General features: G+C 36.7%; 1 protein-coding gene across 6 annotated transcripts in view; it reads left to right on the top strand.

Moving 5' to 3' along the window:
* The window catches only part of NPAS3 (neuronal PAS domain protein 3), a 628,856-nt gene that overhangs the window by 567,831 nt on the left and 36,088 nt on the right, over positions 1 to 24,937 (top strand). For all 6 annotated transcript variants that reach the window (XM_069784007.1, XM_069784009.1, XM_069784008.1 and 3 more), the window contains one exon: positions 253 to 371. In XM_069784007.1, the coding sequence (XP_069640108.1) occupies positions 253 to 371 (119 nt within the window). The remainder of the gene's footprint in view (positions 1 to 252; positions 372 to 24,937) is intronic.

The following is a 24,937-nucleotide window of genomic DNA, read 5'->3' as shown; positions in this document are numbered from 1 at the left end:
TGAGGCAAATCTCTGTTAAAAATTCTATGGAGAAAAATAACTTCAAAATGAAGACTGAGTATACATATATTTTTCAAATTTTTTTTTTTTTGCTAAGTAAACGTTTTCTAAACGAGGTAAATTGATTACAACACTCTTAGCATCCATCAGTCATTTATTTTTAGTGAGTTCAAGGATTGCACCTGAAAAATAGCGTAGAGGGGATGTATAAAATCTAAATTATGTGTATATGTATTTTTTTCTGTTCCCTAGTGGAATCTACAAGCCCCAGTTTACTAACCACTGACAACACTCTAGAGCGCTCTTTTTTCATCCGAATGAAATCTACACTGACCAAGCGAGGCGTGCACATCAAGTCGTCAGGATACAAGGTAAGGGTTGCACTCTAGCATGAAATATTGACATTTTTAAATTATGTTCATTCATGTTCCAGGGACACATTAACAGACAGAGAAAGGAGCTATTTTGCATTTGCATATGTCTCATTCCTTTTGTTAAAGAATCATTAATGCAATATTTCCAGCCTGAGGTTTGGCTTTGGTACTACACCTCCATTAAATGGATCATTATGATGATAAACATTGATGATAACAGCATGATAGCCTTCAAAAGAGCAACACTTCCAGAGTAAAGGTATATTTTACCAAAGAAGGTGAGTCAGAGTAACATCACTTTTTCCATAGTGGAAAATTACTGCTCATTTTGTTAGACTTTTAGTCATCTTTGGGTTATGTTTTTCCCAGAGAGGTAGGATTTCTTCATGCAGACAATATGCTGGAGCTATTTAATTTCACTGCCATTCTGGCTGAAGGAAACAACAAGACACAACGTGTACTTTTCCACCATTTTTCTTTCATTGTCTGTCTGAGGGGCATCTGCTGCTGGGGATCATATTTGCTGGATTTCAGACTCTTTTAAGATATGAAAGTCTCTTGTTCCTTATCAGCAGTAATCTCATTTTTCTTCAGTCATATATCGCTCATGGTGCCGGTAGCTATCAGTGGCTTTGCAGTATACTAAAACTAGAAGGAATAGCACATTTTTAACATTGTCAACTTGCGGAATGAAACATGTCATCCGTTAAGTATTATGCAAGATAAAAGAGTAGTGCAAGAAAGTAAGTCTGAGAATGTGTGTGTATTTAAAGAAGTTGCTTGTCAATGTTAATTTTAAAACTTTCACAAGCATTTTTTTTCAGTTTTCAGAGGAAGATTTAGAGGAGCTTTGAATTAAAATTCCCCAGCTCACTTTTCCCAAAAAATTCTCTGTGAATATAGCATCGAGGTAGTCTACCTGCACAGTAAAAATCTGGTAGAAATGTCTTCTTTGCAAGCAAATGACTGGGAGTCCTTGTGTTGGATGGTTTCTGGGTCAAGATGATTAAAGTAGTTGCTGATGGAAATTTAGGTCCAAATCAGTGGTTCCTTAAGGCACCACAAATTTTGATCTGTGTACTGCTTGTCAACACCTGAAAGAATGCACTCAGTGCTTGTTCATGCTGACCAGTTTACAAGTCTCAGAAGATATCAAGACCACGAAGTGTACTGGCAGTCTCAGGAGGAGGAAGGCAAATAAATGAATAAATGGGCAGGTCATTGAAGTTATACTAATTTTTATGATCAGGCATGGTCCATGCAGGCTAGGCCAAAGTTAGATTGGCAGAGAACTTGCTTTTCGGGGGGATATTTTTCTTCCAATAGTAATGGGAAAAAATAGAGAATTCGTCTCTGGATTTGGTAGTCTGACATTTTTTTGCCAGAAGTAGATGAGAACAAAAGGAAGACATGTGAAGGACTTTGTCGTTCTTTCTTCTCGGACTCCTGACAATCTAATGTTAGTCCAGCACCAGAATAGGACATATCTAGAATGGGCTGGCTTCACAAGGTGGGGTTTTTGCTCATTACAATACAGTTTTTGAAATTCACAGTAGACCCTTTACTCAAAAAAAAGACTCAGTAATGTCTATCATATAAATACTATTTCATTTCTCTTAGACCTGCTAATGCCTCATGGAAACACTGAAAACCATAACTGAGATGTCACAGGTAGAGCAGAATGAATTTTGAAAGATCAGATATCATTTTTTAGCTAGTTTTTCCTAGACACAAAGAATGGATAAAAAGAGAAGGTATAATAGTTGAAAAAACTGTCTGTAAATAAAACATTTGTTTTTTTCCAAATTTTTCCATGAGGCATCAGCAAGTCAGCATGAGTAAAATTGCATAAACAGTATGTGAGTCCTAAGCAGGTGTAAATATAGACGTGTAGTTCCTCTGCTTTTTGACGTTTTCAAGGATTTTGTAACTGACAGTGTTTGGCTGAATTCAGCTGTGTCCAGCCATATTAATTGTATTTTGTCAGTTTTTCAAAAGCATGGTTATTGCCACTCTGTGTTCAATGGAAGGAGAATTATACATAGCCTCAGTGAGACCCAGAAAAATTGTGTATTCATTTTAGAAGAGTTGGATCACGTGAATGTCTTTTTAACTGAATGTTAAGAACTGCTTTGTTTAAATGTCATTCTCAGTTGGTGTATTAGACAAGCATAATAAAACTGAACTGCTATAGTGAATGTTAGGAACACTTCTAGGAACATGAGCGATTTATTCATTGATTTCTAAAAGTCCAGTGCCAGAACAAACTTAAGGCTTCTTGAATTCGTTCAGGTATATATTTTATTAAAATTAAGAAAGATCCATGAGCCTTATGGATGTACAGCTATAAGAAATTATCAAAGGAAAGAACAGTTACATAACAATGACAAAGCTCATGGGAAGAGCTGGCTAAGTTCTGCATCAGAGGTCCCTGGAAGACCTCCAGCACTTACTCAGGAAACACTATGCCAGCTGGGGTCATGTGCAGCAGAGTTCCTGTGGGAAATCCTGGTAGAGCAGGCTGACTTGGGAGCCACTGTCTCACACCTTCAGAATACAACAGAGCACTGAATTTTCCCTCTGCAAAAAGCAAGGGCTCCTGGCTAACAGCTTCCCTTGAGCTCTTGTGTCACTGTGAGTGGGTAACCCTCCTGAATCAGCATACAAACATTCATCAGGAGAAGTGTGCTGTGAACTGTGTATCTTATGTGAGTCAGGTTTTACCTCTATCAAAGATATTCAGCTCCCTGTGGATTCAATCCTCCAGCAGTGACAAAATTTTTCATCTTTGTGAAGTGGCTGTGTCTTGTTCCAAACTCTTACTGAGCTCAGAACCACATCTCCATTTTTTCCTTGCTTTGAGGACTGCTGATGAATGTTTTCTTTAGATAGCAAATGATTGAGGTGGTCCACAAGATGCTTAGCCAATTTTCAGAACAAGTGATCCCTGCCTCAGGAAAATCACATAAAATTGAAAACAGTCAGAGAATGAGATTGATTAATCATTTGGGTTGATCTAGTCAGGACTAATTTTCTATCAAAAGAAGTGTTGGAACAAAAATCACACTGATAGACATACACTTATGTATACCTCAAAGAGACCTTTCCAGATCATTCCGACATGAGATGAACCCTGTTTATAGCCCTTTCCTGGACTGATTTAATTAGTCCGGAATTATACGTAAAGATGGAGGTAATGGCCTTTTTTCCATGAATTTTATTACCTTAAAAGTCTGAAATGGGAAAGCGGTTACATGATTAATCCTCCCTCTCTCCTTCCCTTTCATTGTTCCCTACCACCCTCCTTGAATTGGATTTTCCCATTCTTAATATTCTTAGGCTCAGAGCTTGTAGGAAAAGAGTTTACATGTAGTGCTAGAGAGCTATTCAGTTTTCAGTGAGTATATCTACAATCTTAAAAAAAAAAAAAAGGCAAATAAAATGTAGAAATCTGATAAAACACATTGAAAATAAATAAAAAGAAAAAAATAATTCCATTCGCTGCAAAACTCAGAATGTATTACCATTACAGCTGTTGTCTAAGATACATAATGCAAAAAACTTACTGTTTTTTCTCTGCTGAAAATGTATCACATCGTCCTTTTTTCAACTTTTTTCATCAATAAAAGATAGTTTTGTGTTTAATTTGGATTTTTGTTGTCTCCATTTTATCTCCTTTTCCATTTGTTTTCCTCCATTTGAGGGTCACAATTCTGTCCACTTAACAGTTATCCCACCTTCAATGTTTCTATTGTCAGGCATATCTCAAAGCAAATTTTAACTGAAAACTACTTTGTTCAAGTCCAGTGATACTTTTCCTACTCCCCTATAGTATCACGTTATTGTTTTGTCACATTTACTTTCATGTCAGATTGTGCTAGGATTTTTTCTGTTCAAACCTTTAGAGCCTGATACTGGTCTCTTGAACAAAGCATAACTATTGGGATGAAAAAGTAGTCAAAGCATCAAACATCATCAGAGCCAGTAGTTGCCAGTAGTTTCCAGTTCATCAGCTCATCAGATATGTTAGTATATATCCATACATATTCCTCTACTGTTTTATGGAGTAGCTCTTTCATGATAAGCTATTACAGAGGTGGATAAGCAAACATGAAGAGATTGCCTTGTACTTTTACTGTCGCTGTGGCAATCTCTGAATTTGGTATAACCAACATCTGTTGCCTCTCAATCTCCCAAGAAGCTGGCAGTCAACCTTCATGGCGATCCATCAGCAGACTTAAGGGCATCTTAAAAATCCTTCAGACTGTACCTTCCTACTTGGAGTGGTACTTTCTATCTGCTGTGTTACCTAGATGCCTTGGACCATTCAGTGTCAACAAGAAACAGTCTCCATGTCATTAAAATATCAAAGTCATTGAGGTCACAAGGCAATGAGTCTACTGCAGACTCTTCAGTAACTGGAAGTAAATAGAGCAGCTATCATGTGCTGATCAAAATCTTACAACCTTAGACTTTTGAGCCTGTATTATTGAGAAAAGAAATATTTGCTAGGTTACTCAGATACTTCTGCCTTGAAGTGAGGCCTTGGTGTCTTTGAAAAGAGTCTTGGAATTATGGAAAAGCACATACATAGTCTTTGGAGATGAATGGAATGGACTTTGTTTCAGCTATTTGTATATCACATTCAGGAGTTCTGAAATCCTTTAATGTGGCGCAGAAATGTTAGCACTGGATACAGGTGTAAGCCCTGCATTGCTGCTTTACAGAATCACAGCTCTTATCAATGCCAAGAGCAGGTATTTACACCTGTTTTTTCTCTCTGGTGGTCTTCATGTGTAAGAGAATTGTGGAAAGTAAGCAAGCTTGAACAAACTGACCAAATTGCAATGAAGGGAGCAAAGTTATCTTCATTACTTACTAAATCACAGAGGACTGTTAAACCTAGCAGCATAATCTGAAGCACTGGTGGACATACTGCATAAAAATGAGGAAATTACTCTATAAAAAATTTGGTTTAGCAAGTTTCGGTTAGAAATTTTGATGTTTTGTTGCACATCTAATGTCTGCATTTCAATAATGGAGGATTCAAATTTGGTTAGTTGTGCCTCATACATCAGTTGCTCTATATAAAAATATTTTAAATATTTAAAAACCCATAAAAGTGTTTTCACAAATTAGTCTTTGTAGTCTACATGAATTCAATTTTTTGTTTTGTGCAATGGTACCTTTCTATCAACTTGTTTAAAATTAAACATTTTCTGAGACTGTGCTCTCAGATTTTGCATTTAAAATCATAAAGCTAGAATTCTTTAAGTGCCAATTTTGAAGATGGAATCTAAATTTCTCGTTGAAATTTTATGTCCATGGCAGTTCTATTATCAGCCCTTTTCACATAATTCCTGCCTTTATTCACAATTTAAAAATAATATTTTTTTTATTATTTCTTTTTTTAGAAGAGGGCAAGATTTGTAAATCTCAGTTATGCATTTGAAGTAAGTGCAGTTTTTGGCAGAATTTAGATTCAGTAATCTAAGAGGGCAAGAGAGCCAAAAACTCTGTTAGAGAGACAAAACTATGCCATTGCACTTGCCTTGTGATACCATTTTCTTGATTCAATCCAAAATTGAAATTATTGTTTCCCATCTAAGTGAAAGACTCGTCTGGAATTCAGAAAGAAGATGTCCCTATTCCAAAATCACTTTAAGGACCGAATATATCATGGGCTAGTTAAGAACACAGCAGAAAACCACCTTCCATTTCAGGGGAATAGGAAGGAGGAAGAAAGAGAAGGCAGCTGGTTTTTTGCATAACAGTGTAATGATTAGTACATTTCTCAGATGTGGGCTATGTTAGAGTCAGATTTAATTCCCTCCTCGGCCTGAGGGAATTCACATACCCCACATTCCAGCTTGGCCTAAATTCTTTTCTCCTCTTCTATTATTTTTCCCCCTTGAAATCTTTTCTGTCAAGCATTTTGCTCTGTCCCGGAAAGGTATCCTGACCTTTCTCTGTAGGAAGAAAGAAAACTGCAGAATTTAGTATTTCATCACATGGCTATTGCCACACCTCCTTAATTGAGTGAAGAAGGAATAAGAAACCAACATCAGGAAGCATTATGTGAAGAGTTTTCTAAATGTCAGCACATGCATTCCCCAGACTTTTCAGCACTGGGAAGACTTAAAGGTAATTTGTCAGAGAGAAAGAACTGATCGAGAATTCACCCATGTAAATCGATGACCTTTTAGTCAAAAGGAAGTCTCTTAGCTAGTAAAGATGCAGCATTACTTATAAAAGAACAAAATACTAATGGGCCAATCTGAGTCTTATGAAGTATCTACTTGTAGATATAAAGATACGGTTCAAGAAAAGATGGTCTGCAACAGGATTAAGAAGACTAGAGTTCATTTTATGCCTTGCTATAGAGCTGTGAGATTCTATTAGGAGAGCTGTCTGGAAAAGCTTGATTCACACATAGCATCTAAATACATTAACCACTTTTTTAAAAGTTTTCAGCAGCTACTAACTCTACCTTCTCAAAAAAACATTTTCAGGGCTGAGCATCTTTTAAATGGGATTTATAGCACTGTTCTACCATCTGGAGACATAAATGTATGTAAGGCATTCATTTTTGCAGTAGCACTAATGAAACTAACTAGTTAGTATTATATAAAAGGCCTTTTTAATAGCAGTCTTCTTGAAAAGAAAGACTCAAGCTTTCATCGTTCCTCATGATGACTGCAGCTGTAGTATTCCTGACTCCTGTATCAGGATGTGTTTCTCCTCAGATATTGTCTTAAATGGTCATATGGCTTCAGAGTTGTGATTTTGTTGCAGTGTGTTCCAGACTCTCTAAATGGGAAATCACAAACTGGGTTCTGAAAGAGAAGAAAACATAAAATTGAGCAAACACAGATTGCTTTCTGGGAGATGTTCTATTTTCATAAATTCTGTTTTCAAAGAATAAGTGATTTGAAAAGTTAATAATATCACCAAATTAGCAGCAATTGCCTTTGATTCTGATCTTTAGGCAGTATAATTCTGAAGCTACCTTTCTTAAAAGTCAGTGGATATAACAGTGAAAGAAAATTATGAGATCAAGATTTACTCTGATACATAATAAAATATTAAAAATGGACAGAGATCAGCTCCAAGCCAAATCTGGTATTCTTTCAAGAACCAAGTTTTATTGAGTCATAGAGAAACAAAACGTTTGTCTCACTTTCATAAGTAGCACTAATTATCTAGATGAACTAGTAGTGCAGTGTGAGACCCGTTGCAGTGTTAATAAACAGAGATCAGTGAGCGGGATGAGAATAATGAGATCTCACCAGAGTCGGAACCAGAAAATACCTCCTATTACATGCTGCAAGAAAGGTGTCATGCTCCCAGGTGGGAATGCCTACTGAAAATGAGAGATCTTCAGTCCACAGAGTTTTCTTAAGTTATCCACCAGTGTTGTCTGCCATTGCTTATTGTTAATGATTGGGAGTATGCCTTATGTAGTAGCAAAGAAAACCGCACTGTGAAGAATCACGAGCCAGAATTTGTTCTAGGACAGGCAGATGCTGCTGCCAACATCTCTGCTCCACTTGGCTGATTTGTAACTGCTGCCAGTGGATATTTTGGCCCACCTCCTTTTCATAATGTAAACATTGTCTTAGATGTGCAAATGCAAACACTAATAACCATTTTAATTATCCCTACACTTTCAACAGGTCACAGTTTTTGTCCAAAGTATGCTTGGAAAAGACAATAAACTCATACATTAAAAAAATGTTACTAATATTAAGCTAATGTAGATGAGAGCATCTTCCTGCTCTTCAGCAGATACTTGCAGAAGCAGGATCATCCTTCCACTGGTAAAACTTTATTGAGTGTGAAACAGTCAAAAAAATTCAGAACTAAGATGAAACTGAATGGAAGGTTCTTAAACTTGCATTTCAGTGAATTTTGCATTTAAGAAAATCTGTTTCTCATTGTGTTTCTCATTGTTGCACATTGTCTTGATCTGGTAACATGAGATCAATAGCTGTTGAATAGAAAATATAAGTCTCGAATTGATAGTCATAAGGATATAATCCTGATATCTTATGCAAACACATATGTGTATCTAGCTTTTGTAGAACTGTGATGAGTTAACTAGAGGGAGAAGAATATATTTTTGCAAGAGAGTATTTTTCACTGTTGCCTCTGCAAGTAAATATTTTCTTGAAGAATTGCATGAAAATTCTAAACAAGAATACCTTCTAGGAATAAAGTTGTTCCACAAATGTGGAACCTACACACTCAGACATTACTTTCATTACACTGTGATCTGTCACAGGCTGTATTAGTGGGCAAGCGGAAGTTCCTTTGTTCATTCATGTGTACGTAATGAAGACACCAGGAAAAAGCAGAGTTGTTGCACTCAAGGAGGTAAACCTGTGGATTATTGCCCGTCTCCATGTCCACTCCACAAAGGAAAGGCCACCATGCATGTTCCCTTGAATAGCTAAGGTTGTACAGCTCATTTTATATACCAGCTACACAAGTTGGGTCTCATTAATGTTTTACAATCACATGTTCTTTGAAATTTAAAAAACAGTAGAGAAAATATCTTTTACAAACAGCTGAAAAATTTAAAATACTATTTAAGTGTTGTCATTATAAATTACTTCCCTGTAATTTTTCCTTCATCATTGATTATTGTATTCAATACATGCTGAAATATTAGCTGCCCACATTTCATAAGGATCAGGCTGTTCCTTTGTCCTGTTAAAGCCAAATCCTTTTAAAAGTTCCTTTTTTTCCTGCTCCCTACTCTTCACATCTTCTTAGTGATATAATACCTGCATTTATTTATTTGCATTGTGCGACAATGAGATAAACACTGAATTATGATTTCATCTCATCATGAACTTGGAAAAACATCTTTATTTCTCATTTACTTTTTAACCCGTAATTCCCACATGATTTTTACATTTTCTTTAGCCTTTTGTGCAGGTTCTTACCTGTGTAAAGCATTATGTTTTATTGGCTTTTTCCTGTTGCTTATAATGTCATTTATATTAATGAATGTATTGCAACACTCCTCTGAGGCTGGAAAGTGCTGACATACCAAGAGATCAAGTAACTTGCCAAAGATAACAATGGCTGTTTGTGTCAGAGCCAACTGTGATTACATGCTGTACTTCATCCTCAGCCTTTCTTCCTAGTGCATGAATATTGTCAAATCATCTCTGTGTTCCAGCACATCACACTTCATTTTCTCAGGCTGGTACTTCCTTTGTTTTGATAGTTGCCCTGAACAGGCAAAATGAGATGCTAAATAAAAAAGTACTCAGATCAGATAGTGTGAAATTTAGCAGAACCTTCACAGAAAACCTAGAAAAATATGAACTCCTGCTCTCAACTGGGCTACCACTAGCTGTAGAAGAGCTACTCCAAAATTCTTTTCCTCGGAAAGAAACAGAAGCAAAGTACTAGCAGAAAAACACATTTTCCTGCCGCTTGGATTTAGTCCAGGGGAGCTCCCTGAGGCTGCTGTTCCTGCCACCTTGTTGTGGGAGAGGAGCAGAGCTGGTGGTATCCACCTCCTCAGCTGACAGCTCGCTTGGTTCCTTGCAAACTTTGTCTTTCTTATTTCAGAACAAACAAACTTTATATAGATACTTTTTTTTTTTTCAATTTGATTTTTTTTTTTTACATCCACCATAGATTTCTCCACCCTAAAGACCTCCATGCTTTATCAACTAGTGTGAAGCAATACATGTAATAAGCACATGTAAAAATGGTAGGGAATCATTATGCACTGTAGCTTTTTATATTTGGACCAAAGTGAAAGTATTAGCAAACCAAAATGCCCCATTCACTCACTCAGATAGTACTACTTTGCAGCTGCTCTTCACTGACTTTCTACATGAATAGGTGGTTGCATAAGGTTCAAAGCCCATCATTTACTCAAAACCCAAGTTTTTTAGTATAATTTGCTGTCATATGAAGCAAGGTTCCTCTGTACCTGCTCATTTGACAGAATGGGAGAACAAAGGCACAGAGCATTTCAGTGATGTATCCATCACCAGTATACCACACATGAAGCCGGTAGTCAAACAAGGACCATCATGTGAGGCTTTCATTCCTTGTACTTGTTGACTTAACCTGGTGCAATGACTTCTGGATAATGATCTGGACACTGATTTGCAGTTTTTAGCTTCTAGAACAGAAAATTGATCATGAATGTTTCAGGCCATGTTTCCCAGAGAATTCCTATAGTATAAATGTCCTTTTTCTCTATTGTCCAGAGTGCATGTACACCACTTTATAACCAAACAAGCCACTATGCTTCTGTTCTAAATGTTTAAGCATGCCTCTTGATTTGTCTGTTTAATGCACTAATACTAGCCAAAGAATGGCGTTTGGTTGAGCCCATCTGCTTTACCCTATGGAGAAGGCAGAATATAGATGTTTGGTGGGAATAGTTTCAGTTTCTCCTTTTTACAGCATCATTAGGAAGCCATCTTTCTAATAATAATAATTCCCATTTGACATCATGGAGGTAAAAAGAAATCACTGCTGACATCAAAAATGAGGTGATATTTCAGCAGTATTATTTCACTGAAGATAAAATGGAAGTCTTTATTACTCCCAATGCTTTTAAAGAAAGCTGAGCAAGGCTTATACTGACCCTGGAGCTTATATACCTTAATGCATCTATAACCAGTATGAAATAAGAAATTTTAATTGTTACTGCTATATTTTTTGGCTGTCCCTCCTTAGAACCAAGAATTTTGTGCCTGCTTAAAGGAAAATAATCAGTATCTGAGAACAAGCTTGGGAAAGCACAATTATCTTAATTTTCTCCATTATTTAAAATTCATACAAAAGACCCCCCCAAAATGAAAACAGTAAGTGTATTACAAGAAGTGGTAATTTTCTTACAAACTTCATATAGGAGCCTTTACTGGGAATCCATACGGATTGCATAAAGAGGTCTGAGCTCTGAAGAGGTTACCCTGAAGAGGGTTACAAGTTTTATTTCACTTTTTATGGATAGGTATTTTATTCTTTCTGAACTTCTTGTGCACATTGCTGTGTGAATTGCTTGCCATTAAAAGGACATAGCCAAGGTCTGTTTCATCAGTTGTAAACAATATATTTTCCACTTTTGTTTGTGATAGCACATTAGAAGCTCCCATACCCCTTTCCTTTGTACAAGACTTATCCAATTATAATTCTAGTCTTTGTATAATTTTCCATCCTAAACCAAACAATATAGCACATCAGTGGCTCTATCCAAATATACTTGGAAAAGAGCATATCTGCCTAGTTTGGCAATATTTCCTAAATCTGAGATCTATTCTTGGTGTACTGCTGGGTTTTTGTTTCAGTTTTTTTTTTTATTTAGGGGACATATGAAGAGTAGTATAGCCTGGAAACAATTAGAGCAACAGGATGCAAGTCCAGTGCCTTTAAAATTTACAGTATTGCTCTCATTAAAAGAAGGTTCAAGAAATATGGATTCTTTCCATGGCTTCACTTTACAGAACTGGTCACGTACTTGCAAGTAGTGTCTCCTCTGTATAACAAAAAAAGCCAGATCAAAATGTTTCATAGTCTTTTCACAATCAAACTTTATGAAACTTTTGCAATTAAATATGTGGTGGAATCATCACATTATTTTGTTCCAGGCAAATATGCTTATAACAGAGCAGTCACAGCTCATCTGCTGTTGAGTTACTGCTTCTCAGTTATTCTCAGAAATAAGATCTGAATTCATACAGGCGTGCAAATATTTAATAGTTATAAGCCTTTAAAAAATCAAAATTAGTAGTTACCAGTTACAGTGAGATGTTTAAATCTGAAATGAACTCTGCACTTTCAATGTAAATGTGTCTCATTCTATGTACAAATAGTTTGGGCATTTTCCCCAAGAATTTGTGCATGCATGAATGGAGTGCTTAATTTTATTTCATGTGAACTCAATGAGCCCTTTCACTTTTGACATATATTGGAAGGTCCAGGCATGTTTTTTCTCTGAAATATTAGACGAACATTTCTCTTCTTGAAAATCATTACCTTATTAGTCTTTTCATTCATTTCTCCTTGCTCAAGTGCTCAGAAATGTATATTTTTTTCCTAACTAATCAACTGCTTTCAGTTCTTGTGATCCTTCACATTGTTGTATTGTTACAAAGACTATGTTGGTTAGGTCAGTCCACCACTAGACCTAGCACTATGTTTAAGAGATACATAGATGCAGAGCTCTGTTTTAATTAGCTCACAGGACATCACTGAACACAGTCTGGCTCTCCCACAGTCACATGCCCAAGGTTAGGAATGGGGTACTGGACACAGTTTTTCCTGAAGAAGCAAGGAGCTGATTCACAATACACAAACATGCATTATGGGTTGTTTTCAGTCACTTTATAGTCATATGCATTCATAAATTTTGATATGGTTGTAAGATGCAGACTTTGATGGTACAAAACTCACAGAAGAGCTTTAGATCACTGGAGCAACCACAGATGAAGTTTATGTTGACAATTTATCAGCTCTTCTCCGTCAAGGAAAATTGTTTTTTAGTGCCTGCCTATTAGCAATCACATGCATATTATGAAATCGAGTTTTGGGGAGGACAGCCTGCCATCTGTCTTTTCTGTATTTTTTTCACAATGCATCATGCTAAAGTTAAAACTTTCTGTGCTTCAAAATGGTGTAAAATATGAGATGTCTATAATAGAGACACTTGGAAAGAAAAATAGACTAAGTAGAAATGTGAATCTTTATAAACTTTATAAACAGGCAACTACTGATGCTATACTTCATGTTTTAGCTTCAAGTGCCCTCCACATTTTCCACACACCATAGTGCCCACCATGTGCTCTTGCTCTAGATTTCAGGGTTGCTAAAATGATAACTAATTAATATATATCACAAGGAGCGTGAGAATGCTTTCTTCATAAACTCTTTCTGGTTTGGTGGGGCGGGGGGCGGGAATGGAACTGCAAATGCCTGATGTGGAGAATGAAAAAAATATGTTCAGTTTCTTTTCTGTGTTCTGATATGCTAAGATTTTATCAATAATATTGTTTTCTTGTAAAAATATCTGCCTCAGAGAAAATCTGCTGTGTAGCTGTCAGGATTACACCTCTCAGAATATGCCTGTGATGATTCCGTTAAATTGATAAAAACAGAACACTCTGCTATATAGAAGGATTGCTGAAAAGAATATTCCGAGACCCTTTCATGTGTAACAGCACTTGTATGGCAGTATGTTTATTGTGCTATAAATTCCATCACTGATTTTGGCCATTTCAAATTGATTCTGCAGTAACTGTAAGTAATGAACCTTACAGACAGAGCCAAGGAAAAAAAAGAAAAAAGAAAAAACAAGCCAATAAACTTGTGGCTGTAGGAATACAAATTGTAGAGTTCATTTAGCCTCAGTTTTTATCAGATCGTGCAGCCAATACCCCACAAAGCCAGAAAATATATCCAACAAAATATACAGTGCCATAGCCCTGGCTTGCTTTAAATTTAGCAGCTAAACTAGACAGTCAATTATTCGAAGCACATGTTTGTACAAAGTGTCCTGTGGATATCACCTGAGATTTAAGGAAGGTGCTCAGCATAAGTGGATGACAAAACAAGAGAAATAACAATAAAGTGACTTAAACAGGATAACGAGCTAAATCCTGAGCTGTTTTACATGGTCTAAGCAATAGCAGGCACCACGGGGTTTCACAGGGGTGTAGATCAATGTGCAGTGGGCTACTAATGACTCACCAGGTCAAAATATATAAGACTCCAAGATTTACATATGTTCCTAGCCTATTTCCCTTTCTTTACTGAAAAGTTCTACCAGGTTAATAAGAATGATGTGATATCCTTTTTCCAGGTATCTTTAACAATCTCATAGATTTTAACAGAGAATTTATGTGCTTGCTGAAGATTACCATGGGATGGTTTTAAAACCCATCAAAAAGATACTGTTCTAAGGCTTTTCACATTTGTTTTATAGATTTCTATTACATTCTATAGGAACCCACTGATCTTGATTTGTTAAATATTATCTACATTTCTCACAATCTTATTAGTGGATGCCAAGATCATTTAGACTCTTATTTTGCAAATAGACCATGGATCTAGTCCCACTAAATCAGTGGGCTTGTCATGTGATTAAAGCATATATGAATGTACATGTATGTTCTACCCTTAGTTGTTACATAAAGAGCTACCTTCCGATTTTAACTCAAATGCTGAAAAGACTAAAGTTTTCTTCTACATAGTTTTCCCAACATTACAGGAGAGAGAAACGGGGCCATGGTTTGGTTTCTGTGCAAAAATAAATAAATGTCTGGGTTGGGTTCCTACAAGCCCTACAGCACTTCCATGCGTCACAGCTTGCATACTCATGTGTCTTACAGTCTGCATTGAGTGCTGAATTCATTTTGTGTGTCTTCTTGTACCTAACTCTGCAGATTTATCTGAACATCTGTACTGTCTGTGAGAGATATTAAATCCTCATTTTGAGATCAAAATGCTTGGGTCCATTCTAGCCTTGTATAGGCCACAAAGAAACTCATTGTCTAAGGCATATTCCTTGCCTCTCTCTATAAAAAAGTCTATTTTATCGATTCGACCAGTTTACAGCAGAAGCCTGAGTGACACACAGAGGGGAAAAAACACAGAAAATGAGGCTTTCAGTTAAACACCAAATATGGTGAAAGTTATATTAAAATAATGAGAGTTGGGAACACTATTTTTTCTCTCACTCTCTGCTGTTTTGTGTTGCAATGAGGAACACAGTGAGTGAGTCTGAAGTCTTGTGAATAGGTCCTGGTAACCAAGAGCAAAGAAACCTTGCTCATTATCTCTACTCCCCTTCTGAATAAACATTTCAGCCATCATAAATGAGTGTGACATGAAGGGCAAATGAATGGCTCTCATTCCAGATGAGAAACAGTTGACAGCTGAGCAACCTGAAGGTTGTTGTGAAGGTGCAGATCCCAGATGATGGGGCAGGTGTACCATTTATTTCAGTTCGACCTGAGATGCATCATACTCTTCAATGAGAGACTCCCAGCCTTGCAGAGGATAAGTCCTAGGTGTTCAACCTGACTTTTGGTTAGGACTGCAGTGAGTGAAAGACAGAGCTGTCCTAATTTTTTCTTGTAATTTTATTAAATTACATAGAAAAACTTAGTCAAATATAAGGAAAGGTTCAGTGTGGATTGACAGATGGCATACAACACCCCTACTGTATCTCATTCATAAATATGATTGATGTGGAGGTAATTTCTTGGTAACCTGTTTTTCAAAAAAAACATATTCTAGGTGGTGGGTTAGTAAAAGAAAATTAATCTCTGCATGTTAAACTTGCCAACTTTTGAATTAATTGCATGAGTATGACAATCAATTAATAAATGTTAAGCAAACAACAGAAAATCAGTGAATTAAAAGTAACTAAATTGATTCCAATGCAGATAAAGCAAGAAGCTGCCATAATTCTTCAGTGTAGATTCAAGAACACGAATCTTGTCTCATCAGTTCTTGCTCGCCATTTATCCACATCTGGCATTTAAAACAAAGCTGTTTTATTATGATTTTTATGAATAAATTGCTATCTATAATCTAGCTTGCTACATTAAGTGGATTATAGAAACAAATCATAAATAGTAGTCCATTTGTAGCTGTCAAGGAGAAGGTCAGAGCTTTGCAAAGACCATCCATCTCCAAGTGGAATAAAAGTTTTTTCTTCAAAGAGAAATCACATACCTTGTTTGGGTGACTTCAGCTAGTAATGACAGGACAGTTTCTTGAAATACCCACAAAACCCCTCCTCTCCACAAAATTAACTTGATTTTGGGTCACCAGTCTTCTGCAAAATTGGGGTGATTTGACATGAAACAGATCACATCACTGAATATTTCTGGGAAAATTTGATTTGATTTGATTGAAAGTATATATTTTCACATTGTTCAAAAGTTTCAGGAGAGGCTTAGGATGTTGCTAGAGGCTTACAGGTCACACGTCTATGGAAAGGAGCTTGAGCCTGAGATCCAAACATTTATGACCTATTGGTATCACTGCCACTGAACACACAGTTTGTGTGTCTCCATTAATTTATCAGTATTATTTCATTGCATTTCACAGAATTGTGCAGAGTAAGTCTGTATACTCATTCTCATTTTTTGCAGAAAGTCATACAGAGATTTGTTTCAGGAAGGACGCCTCCTAGTAGATATGTTCCTCTCATATACCTTAATTTACAGTGCTTAGTGTAAACAGTAGGCACCACCTTCCTTGTGTCTTAGCACAAGGGAGTTCATAACCTAGAACACTTCTACTGAAACTAAAATAAAAATAGAATTGGTAGACATCTGAGTAAATACAATATGTCAAGGAAAAGTCAAAGACTTTTGCAAAGCTTTCTCAGGCAAGTGTGTCTACAGGGGATTTCCATTAGATACAGAGTAGCTGCATTTCCAGCATGGGAACCAGCACCATCCCTGACCAAAAGTCTGAAAGAAATTAAGCTCCCAGTGGAGGGGGAGGACCCTCTCATGGATTAGTAAGTGCTTTAAAAACTAAAACCCAGGAATGGTCAGTTTTCTCAGTTTAAGCAGTCAGTGCTGCTTTTTCAGAGAGATTGCTGTTCCTGGGGCCTTTGTTCTCAACACATTCATAAATTAAATGGAAACCAAGGTGAACAGGAAAGTTGCAGTGCTTATTGGATTGTAAAAATGTAAGTCTAACATGAACAGTAGCACAAGAACTTCATGATTCTGTGTGAAGGGGCAATAAAATAGCAGATAAAATTCAGTTCAGGTAAATGTAAAGTAATACACAAAATACAATCCTGGCTGTATATATACAACGAAGAGCTCTGAATCAGCTGTTACTGCTCAGAGGAGGTACCTTGGAGTTGTAATGAGAGGTTTATGAAAAGAACAGCTTAGTGCTCAGTAGTGGTCAGAGAGCAAACAGAGTGCTAAGAAATTATTAGGAAAGAAATTAAAAATCAAACAGAAAATGTCATTATATCATTGTATAAATCAATGTTTTTCCTATATCTTGAATACTTGTGCACTTGTTATCCCACCTCATCTCAAACTGAAGATCGTAGAACAGCAAAAAAGTGACAACATTGATCAATGCTGTGGAACAGCTAAAATATACCTAGGAGATTCAGCTTTGAAGAAAGATAACTATGGAGGCACATGATAGAAAACACCAGTGTATGGAGAAGGTGAATGGGGTATAATTTTCTGCAATCTCTCAATATGTAGCGTGGGGAACAAAATTGAAGTAGTAAAAGACAAATTCAGAACAAGCAAAAGGAGGCATTTACCGATTCCAGATTTCAACAGTGAAACTCATTGCCACAGGGCACTATGAATGCCAAAAGCTTACCAAAGAACATGCCTGTGCCTCAGGAAGTGCTGGGAGAATACATAAGGGAAATGCCATTAGATGCTTGCCTAGTCTGATACTCTCCCTTAGCCAGCCTGAGTGACATGTTGAGGATGCTGATCTAGGCAGGCCTTTGGTTTGACCTGCTACAGCTGCTGTTAAGGTCACACAGCTGCTTCTCTGGAAGGGCTGTCATGGTGCACCCTAGCCTTCTGCTACAGCCAGAGTCTCTGTAAAGCCACTTTAGGGCTTGGGGCTTGCAGTTTGAATGCCAGCTACTTTCTTTATCAGGACCATGTGAGACTGTTTAAAGTTGTTCAAATATAATGCTGAGAACAGTCAGAGAACTACTGAGACTAGATGTTGGCAGACATGCCAGAAGACTCTTGTCTCCCATCCGATGATCATTCCTTTTCGCCATCTGGATGTGGAGGCATTACTAGCCACCTGCAGCAGCTTTTCTGAAATTCGCAGTTGTATTTTTCATAAAGTCAGCTCATATACTTTGCTGTATGTTTTCCCCTTGTAAATTGAAAATTTGTAGTTTAGATTCATATAAGTGACATTGATGGGAAGAAGGTGAAAGCATGTTAATAATTATGGGAAATTAATCTTTTTTACCCATCTCCACCTTTGCTTCTGTCACAGTTGTGGTATTCTGCAGGAAAGCTCACACATTCTGTTGTCCAACATCTCTCAGTAGAACTTGTGTATTTGTACACAGCCAGTGGAAATGGGGCCATACTAGGGGAAACCATGCAAGTATTAAAATACACAGAATGGTTGCTTCTCTGTGTAAGAGCCTGTACCAGGCACCATTAGCACAAGCAGAGGAACCTTGGTATTAATGACATTCAGATAGTTCTCAGCCTTTTTCATGGTGTGTCCCTGCTCTAGTATGAGAAAAACTCAGATCTTTCCACCCATTTAGCCACAAAATAGTGAAGTCACTCTTACTTATGACTTCCTATATGACTTTTCTTGACTAACTTCAGAATGAATTCTGGGGTTGCAACCCCAGGTGAAGAGCTTGAGTAGAACATAAACATTACTGTCTTAATCAAGGCCAGGTTGGGGAAGCCATTTCTGTCTTTACAGACAACAGCATTTTCTACATTTTTTTCTCTGTGTGTGGGAAAAATGCATTAATATCAGATATTTTGTTTTATCTAGTCCTTGCTCACTGTGCAGAGAATCACCTAAGGTAATTGTTGGACTGCTAAGAACTATATCAAATAAAACAGTAGGAAAAAAAGAAAAAAATAATTAAAACTTTATTTCTCTCTCCAAAGAGAGAAATAAAGACACTACATCTGAAGATTACTTATGATTGGTTGTCTTTAGTGCAACAAGATTTGGTTGCCCTGACATACAGGATTCAGGCTAACTTTTTTTAAAAAACCTTTCCGGACTTTCTGTTGCAGAATGTTGTAGCCAGTTTCCACCACCCCCCAATACTCTCATTGGAACTGATGCAACAAAAGTCCTTTTTCAGGTTTAATTTTTACTGCTGACAGGAGCACGAGAACTCTGGAACAGTGAGCTCCGAGAGAGTTTGCTTATGGGCAGGGATGACAATTCCTTTATTAGAACCCTGCACACTTCAATAGCTAAATGCTTTCAACTTTCTTTAAATAGTATTAAGGAAAAAATAACCTCAAGGCATTATTTTTAAAGGGGACTTCAAACATTCCGTGAGGAAAAAAAAATGCAACACATTTGAACACCAAGGGATTTGCAGTGGAAAACCTGTTAAAGTGGAGCTATCTTTTGAGTTTCAGGGTTAAAAAAGTATTGGCCTTAAATCAGGGATGCAGACTACCAAAAATTCTGAGGCATTCCAGATTCCTAGCTTAGACCAGCAGTAGCCAGATTCTATAACAGATCATTTAGAACTAAGTTAGTTATGTTAGCTAGATTTTAAATTAACTATGTTTCATTTATTCCTCAAAATTCAACGTACAAAATCTATTATTACATTTGCTAGAAGTATAAGAAAATCCCAGGTTCTTAATCTTTTTTTTACTATATAGACTTAATTCTGCAATAACTCAATATTAGATATTTAAGAGTTTATATTTAAAAGCAGCTGTGAAGCAAGCAGATATGCAAGGGTAAATCTGCTCATCTTGAATCCTTCTGCAAATGGTCTGCTCTGGAGGTCATATCAAAGAGATTCTTTTTCCAGCTTAAACCTGTCTTTTCTAAATAGATCTCAACCTGATCTCATTTAATGCATTGATGTCTGGTTTCTTAGTCATTATATTTGCTGTATTACATATCAAAAGGACTCTTGAGAAATTCCCCCGAATTGATAATTCTAATTTCTTATGTATAGCTACTCTGTATTCACTCTGAGGACAGCTGTATTGTATGCTAAACCACGAATTGTAAAAATTGATCCTTTTGTATATAGCTTTGTATTAAATTGAGATACTTTATTTTTTTCCTGTTTGTTGCCACACATGGGTTCCTGGTGTCAGTTTGTATTTGGCTGTTTGAGCATATTAAAGTTTTGCTAGTGCTTATGATGTTCTTGCCAAGAGCGCTCTTGCAGCAATCTGCACTAGAACAGTCTTTGTGCCAATTACTTCAAAAAGTATTCTGTTATAAAACCAATTTTTATGGCTACTTTTTCAGGTTGCAGTGTGGTGGTTTCATTTAGTTTCTTCTTTTTCCATTTTTTTAATGTTGATCTTCTTCAAATGCTTGTAAGTTTGGGATTATGAAAAAATAATGCGGTGTTGATAGATTGAATTGTTAATAAGACATCTTAAAAAGGAAAAGGGTTCAAAGGTATTAAAATAAAACCTGGCATGTTGAATTACTAACACTGCATATATTTAAAGGATACTACTTAATAGTAGAATGTTTGGAGCTCTTATTGCAGGGACTGATTCTGAAAACGGAAACCTCTGCAGTTGTATAAAGCAAAATAAATGAAAAATTATAATGTGCAATGACTCAGCACAATATTTCTTGAGCTTATATTATGAGGGTGATTTCAGGAGTGTCAGCTGTACAACATGTTTTATTTAGAGAAAACCAGCTTGCTAATCCATTGCAATTAATAAAAAATCACAAAACAGGAAGATATTTTACAGTACAAATACGCTTTTGAATGGAGGGTCTTGATCATGCAACTTTTACTACTGCAATGAATGCCAATGCAAGGCCGGACCTCAGAATTCTGACATGGGAGCCATCATGGTGGTAAAGATATATATGTGTCCGTATACGGTGCAGGACGCTGTGCCATGCCATAATAAACCATAACTGCTAATCTATTACCCCATATAATAAAAATGGAAATTCTGTTATGTAACAGAATAAAAATCAGCCATAAATTGGGGGTCTAATAATGTTAATGTAAAGGATGTAAAAATGTTGATAGCAAATATATTTTTATTAATTATTCTTGAGCAACCTCTGGTCTGCTGTTCATTTCCCAGGCTATGAAGATTTTACAACTCTTGAAAACCAACCTATTGTACACTCTTGAAAATGCTGCCTTTTTTTTTTTTTTTTTTTAAATGGCAGCTTTGGGAACTGTTTATTGTACAACAGTCTTCCATTACTCCCGTGGAGATGTTGTAGTTTATTCTTTAGATAACCCTAACCTAGCCACGTCCAGATCAGGGAGCTTCATATGATAGACATAACATGGGCAATGTCAGGTTCTTGTTTTGTCTTCACTCTTTTGGAGAGTTAGAAAGCTGTCCCCATTCCCTTCCCTTTAGTTTATTATCTAGTGAGAGGCAAGTGGGAGATAAGAGGTTATGCAACCTGAGGTTGAGGAATGAGTGGCTTTTTGCACGAGTGCTCAAAACACTAACTTTTACGCAGAAGAGCAGCTGTTCCCTGTGGTGTACTTGAATGAAAGTGACTGTGGCTATTGTGCTTGCTGCTGGTCTCAACATTCCTCATATGCAATAAATAATAGTGTGTTCAGATCATTTTAGGGATTGAGCAAGAGCTACGAACTGAGCCTGCCAAGCCAGAGTATTTCTCATGTGATGCTTGTCTTTAAGCACCCAATGAGTTTGAGGTCTCATAAGGATACTTTTTTAAAACCCCTTGGGATTAGCCTAAATTCTGCCTCTGACTGTTTTAAGCAGCAAAATAGCTTTTGAATCTTATTATTTGGAGAGAGTGATACCAGAGGAAAGATGGGAAAAGCCTAGAGTGTCTCCAACAACTAGTATTGACTTTTTAACAATAAAATATGTCCAGAGACCAAATATGCTGTTTAAATGTAAATACCATTTCCATTTTCAGACTGCCTTTTGCAGGTGTATTTGAGGGGATTTGAAATGTACTTGTAGATGGAAAAGAGGCTATTGACCTTGAAACTACATATGTGTTAGGAATAATGTTTGCCCTCCTTGAAATCAGACTTGTATTTTTTGAATGGGTGCTCAAGACCACAACTCTTGACAGTGGTTCAGGTAGCATTCAGAACATAACTGTATTAAGACTGACTGCATTTTACTTACAAAGCTGTTTCTCAGGAGTCATAGGTTACTGCTTAGTCTCTTTTTTTCTATCCACCATGGTTCAGAATGACCCACTAACAGCTGCACTAACTACTAGTTTTCTTTGTTCTGGTGCAGACTTGATATAATAGGACAAGGTTTGTGTGTAGAAGCAATATCTTTTATTAGATGGACTACTATAATCAGAAGAAACGCAAAGAAACAGGTTTTTCAGCATACAAGCACTTTTTCAAGGCTAAAACTGAAGCAGCAAACTTCTGAATCAAATAAGTGTTGAGAACAATTATGGGTGATGTTAACAAGGGGAAGGATGGTATGATGGTTATTTTATAGATGAAAAGAGATAGTAAATCTAACATTGATACAACAGGAGCATATATCTACAAACTTTACCTTTCACAATTTCACTATCTGAGGGGTGATTGATCAGGTTTCCAGACATGCAGGAATCCCCAAGCGTGGCCGCTGGGCATGTGCAAACTACTTTACATGGCTCATGCTGCAAGTCCAATGTGTTCTCTGTGTGTTAAGCTAACTGTACACATGATGGAGAAATGATGTCTGTGTGTACAGCGAGTTGGATGCATGTGGGACACATCAAACTTGGTGCACATGTGGGATGATCCAACATTTTACAGCTGTAGCATCTCACTCCTTTTCAACATGAAAGTGTCATGCTCCATGGGGCCTCCTGTTAGGAATACTGAAGTGTTTATAAAAATGCAGTAAGTCTGAGAATGGGATATACAAGTATTACTGGAACTGCAAACACAAGGCTGTGCTGGACCTCTCTGATCCCAACTGCTGCTGAATGATAAGTATAGGCAAGTGATCTATTTTCCTAAAGCTTTCCTGAAGACTGGGAGAGCAGGCTTTGGTCTCAATGTGGATGGGGCTGTGGAACCCCAGAAATAAATGGCTTCTCACCATGAGAAAACACAAGCAAATAGAAATATTGTAGTGACTACAGTGGGGTGCAGGGAGGAAAGAAGAAAACTCTGGTAGATAAAGAAACCTATATGGAAGTTTAGGTTGATAGGCATGGATATATTTTGATGTCAGAAAAAGAGAACCTTTAAGATATCACTGCGTGAACTCAGATGTGACAGTGGACTCTTGCTAGTGTCACAGGCAGGTTTTGAGTTGCATGTCCAGGTATCTGTGAGTATCTCTTTGGAAGAAAAATGTAAGGACATGGCTATAATTTGTAAGATATTTCTTCAGCCAATTTTAGTAGTTCAAATTAATTGTGTTTTAAATATCTAGGTCTTGGTTTTGGAAATATAAAATAACATCTTTGAGAGACCAAAACAAATATATATATCACTGTAATCACAGTTGTTTCTGCAAAGGGGGATAAATGTATGTGTGAGTTGTTCATAAGACAGCTAAATAAATATCTAGGTGCACAAACTAAATTAGGATGTTTTCCTATGTGACTGTCTTCGCAAAATTTGGGTCCAAGCAATAATTTTAAGGCTTCAAATTTAATACCTCATTGAGAGAAAAGATGTGGAGGGAGCACTTCTGCCAGTGCTGTGGTTTCAGTCCCATAATAAATTGGCATAGTGATTTACACAGAGAACAAAAGAAATAGTTTAGAAATTTCTTTCTAATGGAAGTTTAAGTTTTGAAGAACACAGAGACATCTGAAAGGTGAAATTCACAGATTTTTCATGCTTGCAGGTTTTTATAGCCTCTGGTAATGCATGTCCTTACTCTGACATCACATGTATGTGAAAAAATGGATGTAATATTTAAAGATGTCTTTTGACAAAGAAAGTATTTACATCTCCAGAGGTGAGATTTAGCTTTAAAGGATGATGAGCAGGTTCCAGATGTGTTTTTCAGTTGCTGGGCTTTCCTTTCCTTAAGTATTGACAGAGGAAAGGTTTTATCAAGGTCTTTGTGATGTGCTTGTTTATAATGAGTAGACATTAGTAGACCACATCTAAGGGCTTATCGCTTATTGCTGACTAAAGAGAGCATATGGCAGAGAAAAGAAATATATATTTGTCCAAGCAATGTGGCTTGTTAACACTCCCACACTCATAAACTGTGTTTACATGTACTTACAATATTTTGCAAATCCCTTTTCTAATCAGCTAAAAATAAAAGCCAAATAATGATTTTTTTTTCCAATATTGGAGTGTAAGGCAAAGTTGATTTAGAATTTTTTTAACAAAGCAATTAAACTGTATAGAAGATTTTCATAATATTTGTTTTGCTTCAGCATGCATATGTTATTTTCATTTCACAGTGTTAAAAAATTTATTCTTACAAAATGCTTTTTGGTTCATCCACCTGTCTATCCAAGTATAACTGTTATACAACTAGGTTATGCTACAAGCAAGAACAGAGGTCAGAATGACCTATGTCAAATCCCGGTCTAGATCAGATCACAAGGTTTATTTTGACCATAAGATTTCCCTCTGCTTCTATAGGATGAAATCAACATGCAAGTTACAACACCTGCCAATAAACAGTTTGTAAGCAAAAAAGTCTCTGAACTGTTAACCCAGTCCAGCTCCCATTAGAGTAAAAAAGCAGTCTTGCTACTAGTTGCATTTAGGAGGCAGATGGAGAAATGCTGGGGAAATCTGTACAGCTCTTGACATACAAAGCTTCTGATGATGCCTGTGATCAGGTATACAGCATTCACCCACCTTTTTATAATGGATAGAAAATAGTATCACTGTCTTCTCTTGCTGT

Source organism: Haliaeetus albicilla, chromosome 5, assembly GCF_947461875.1.
Source record: "Haliaeetus albicilla chromosome 5, bHalAlb1.1, whole genome shotgun sequence".
Classification (NCBI taxonomy): domain Eukaryota; kingdom Metazoa; phylum Chordata; class Aves; order Accipitriformes; family Accipitridae; genus Haliaeetus; species Haliaeetus albicilla.
Note: the sequence above shows the minus strand (reverse complement) of the source record. Positions and strands in the feature narration are given on the sequence as shown.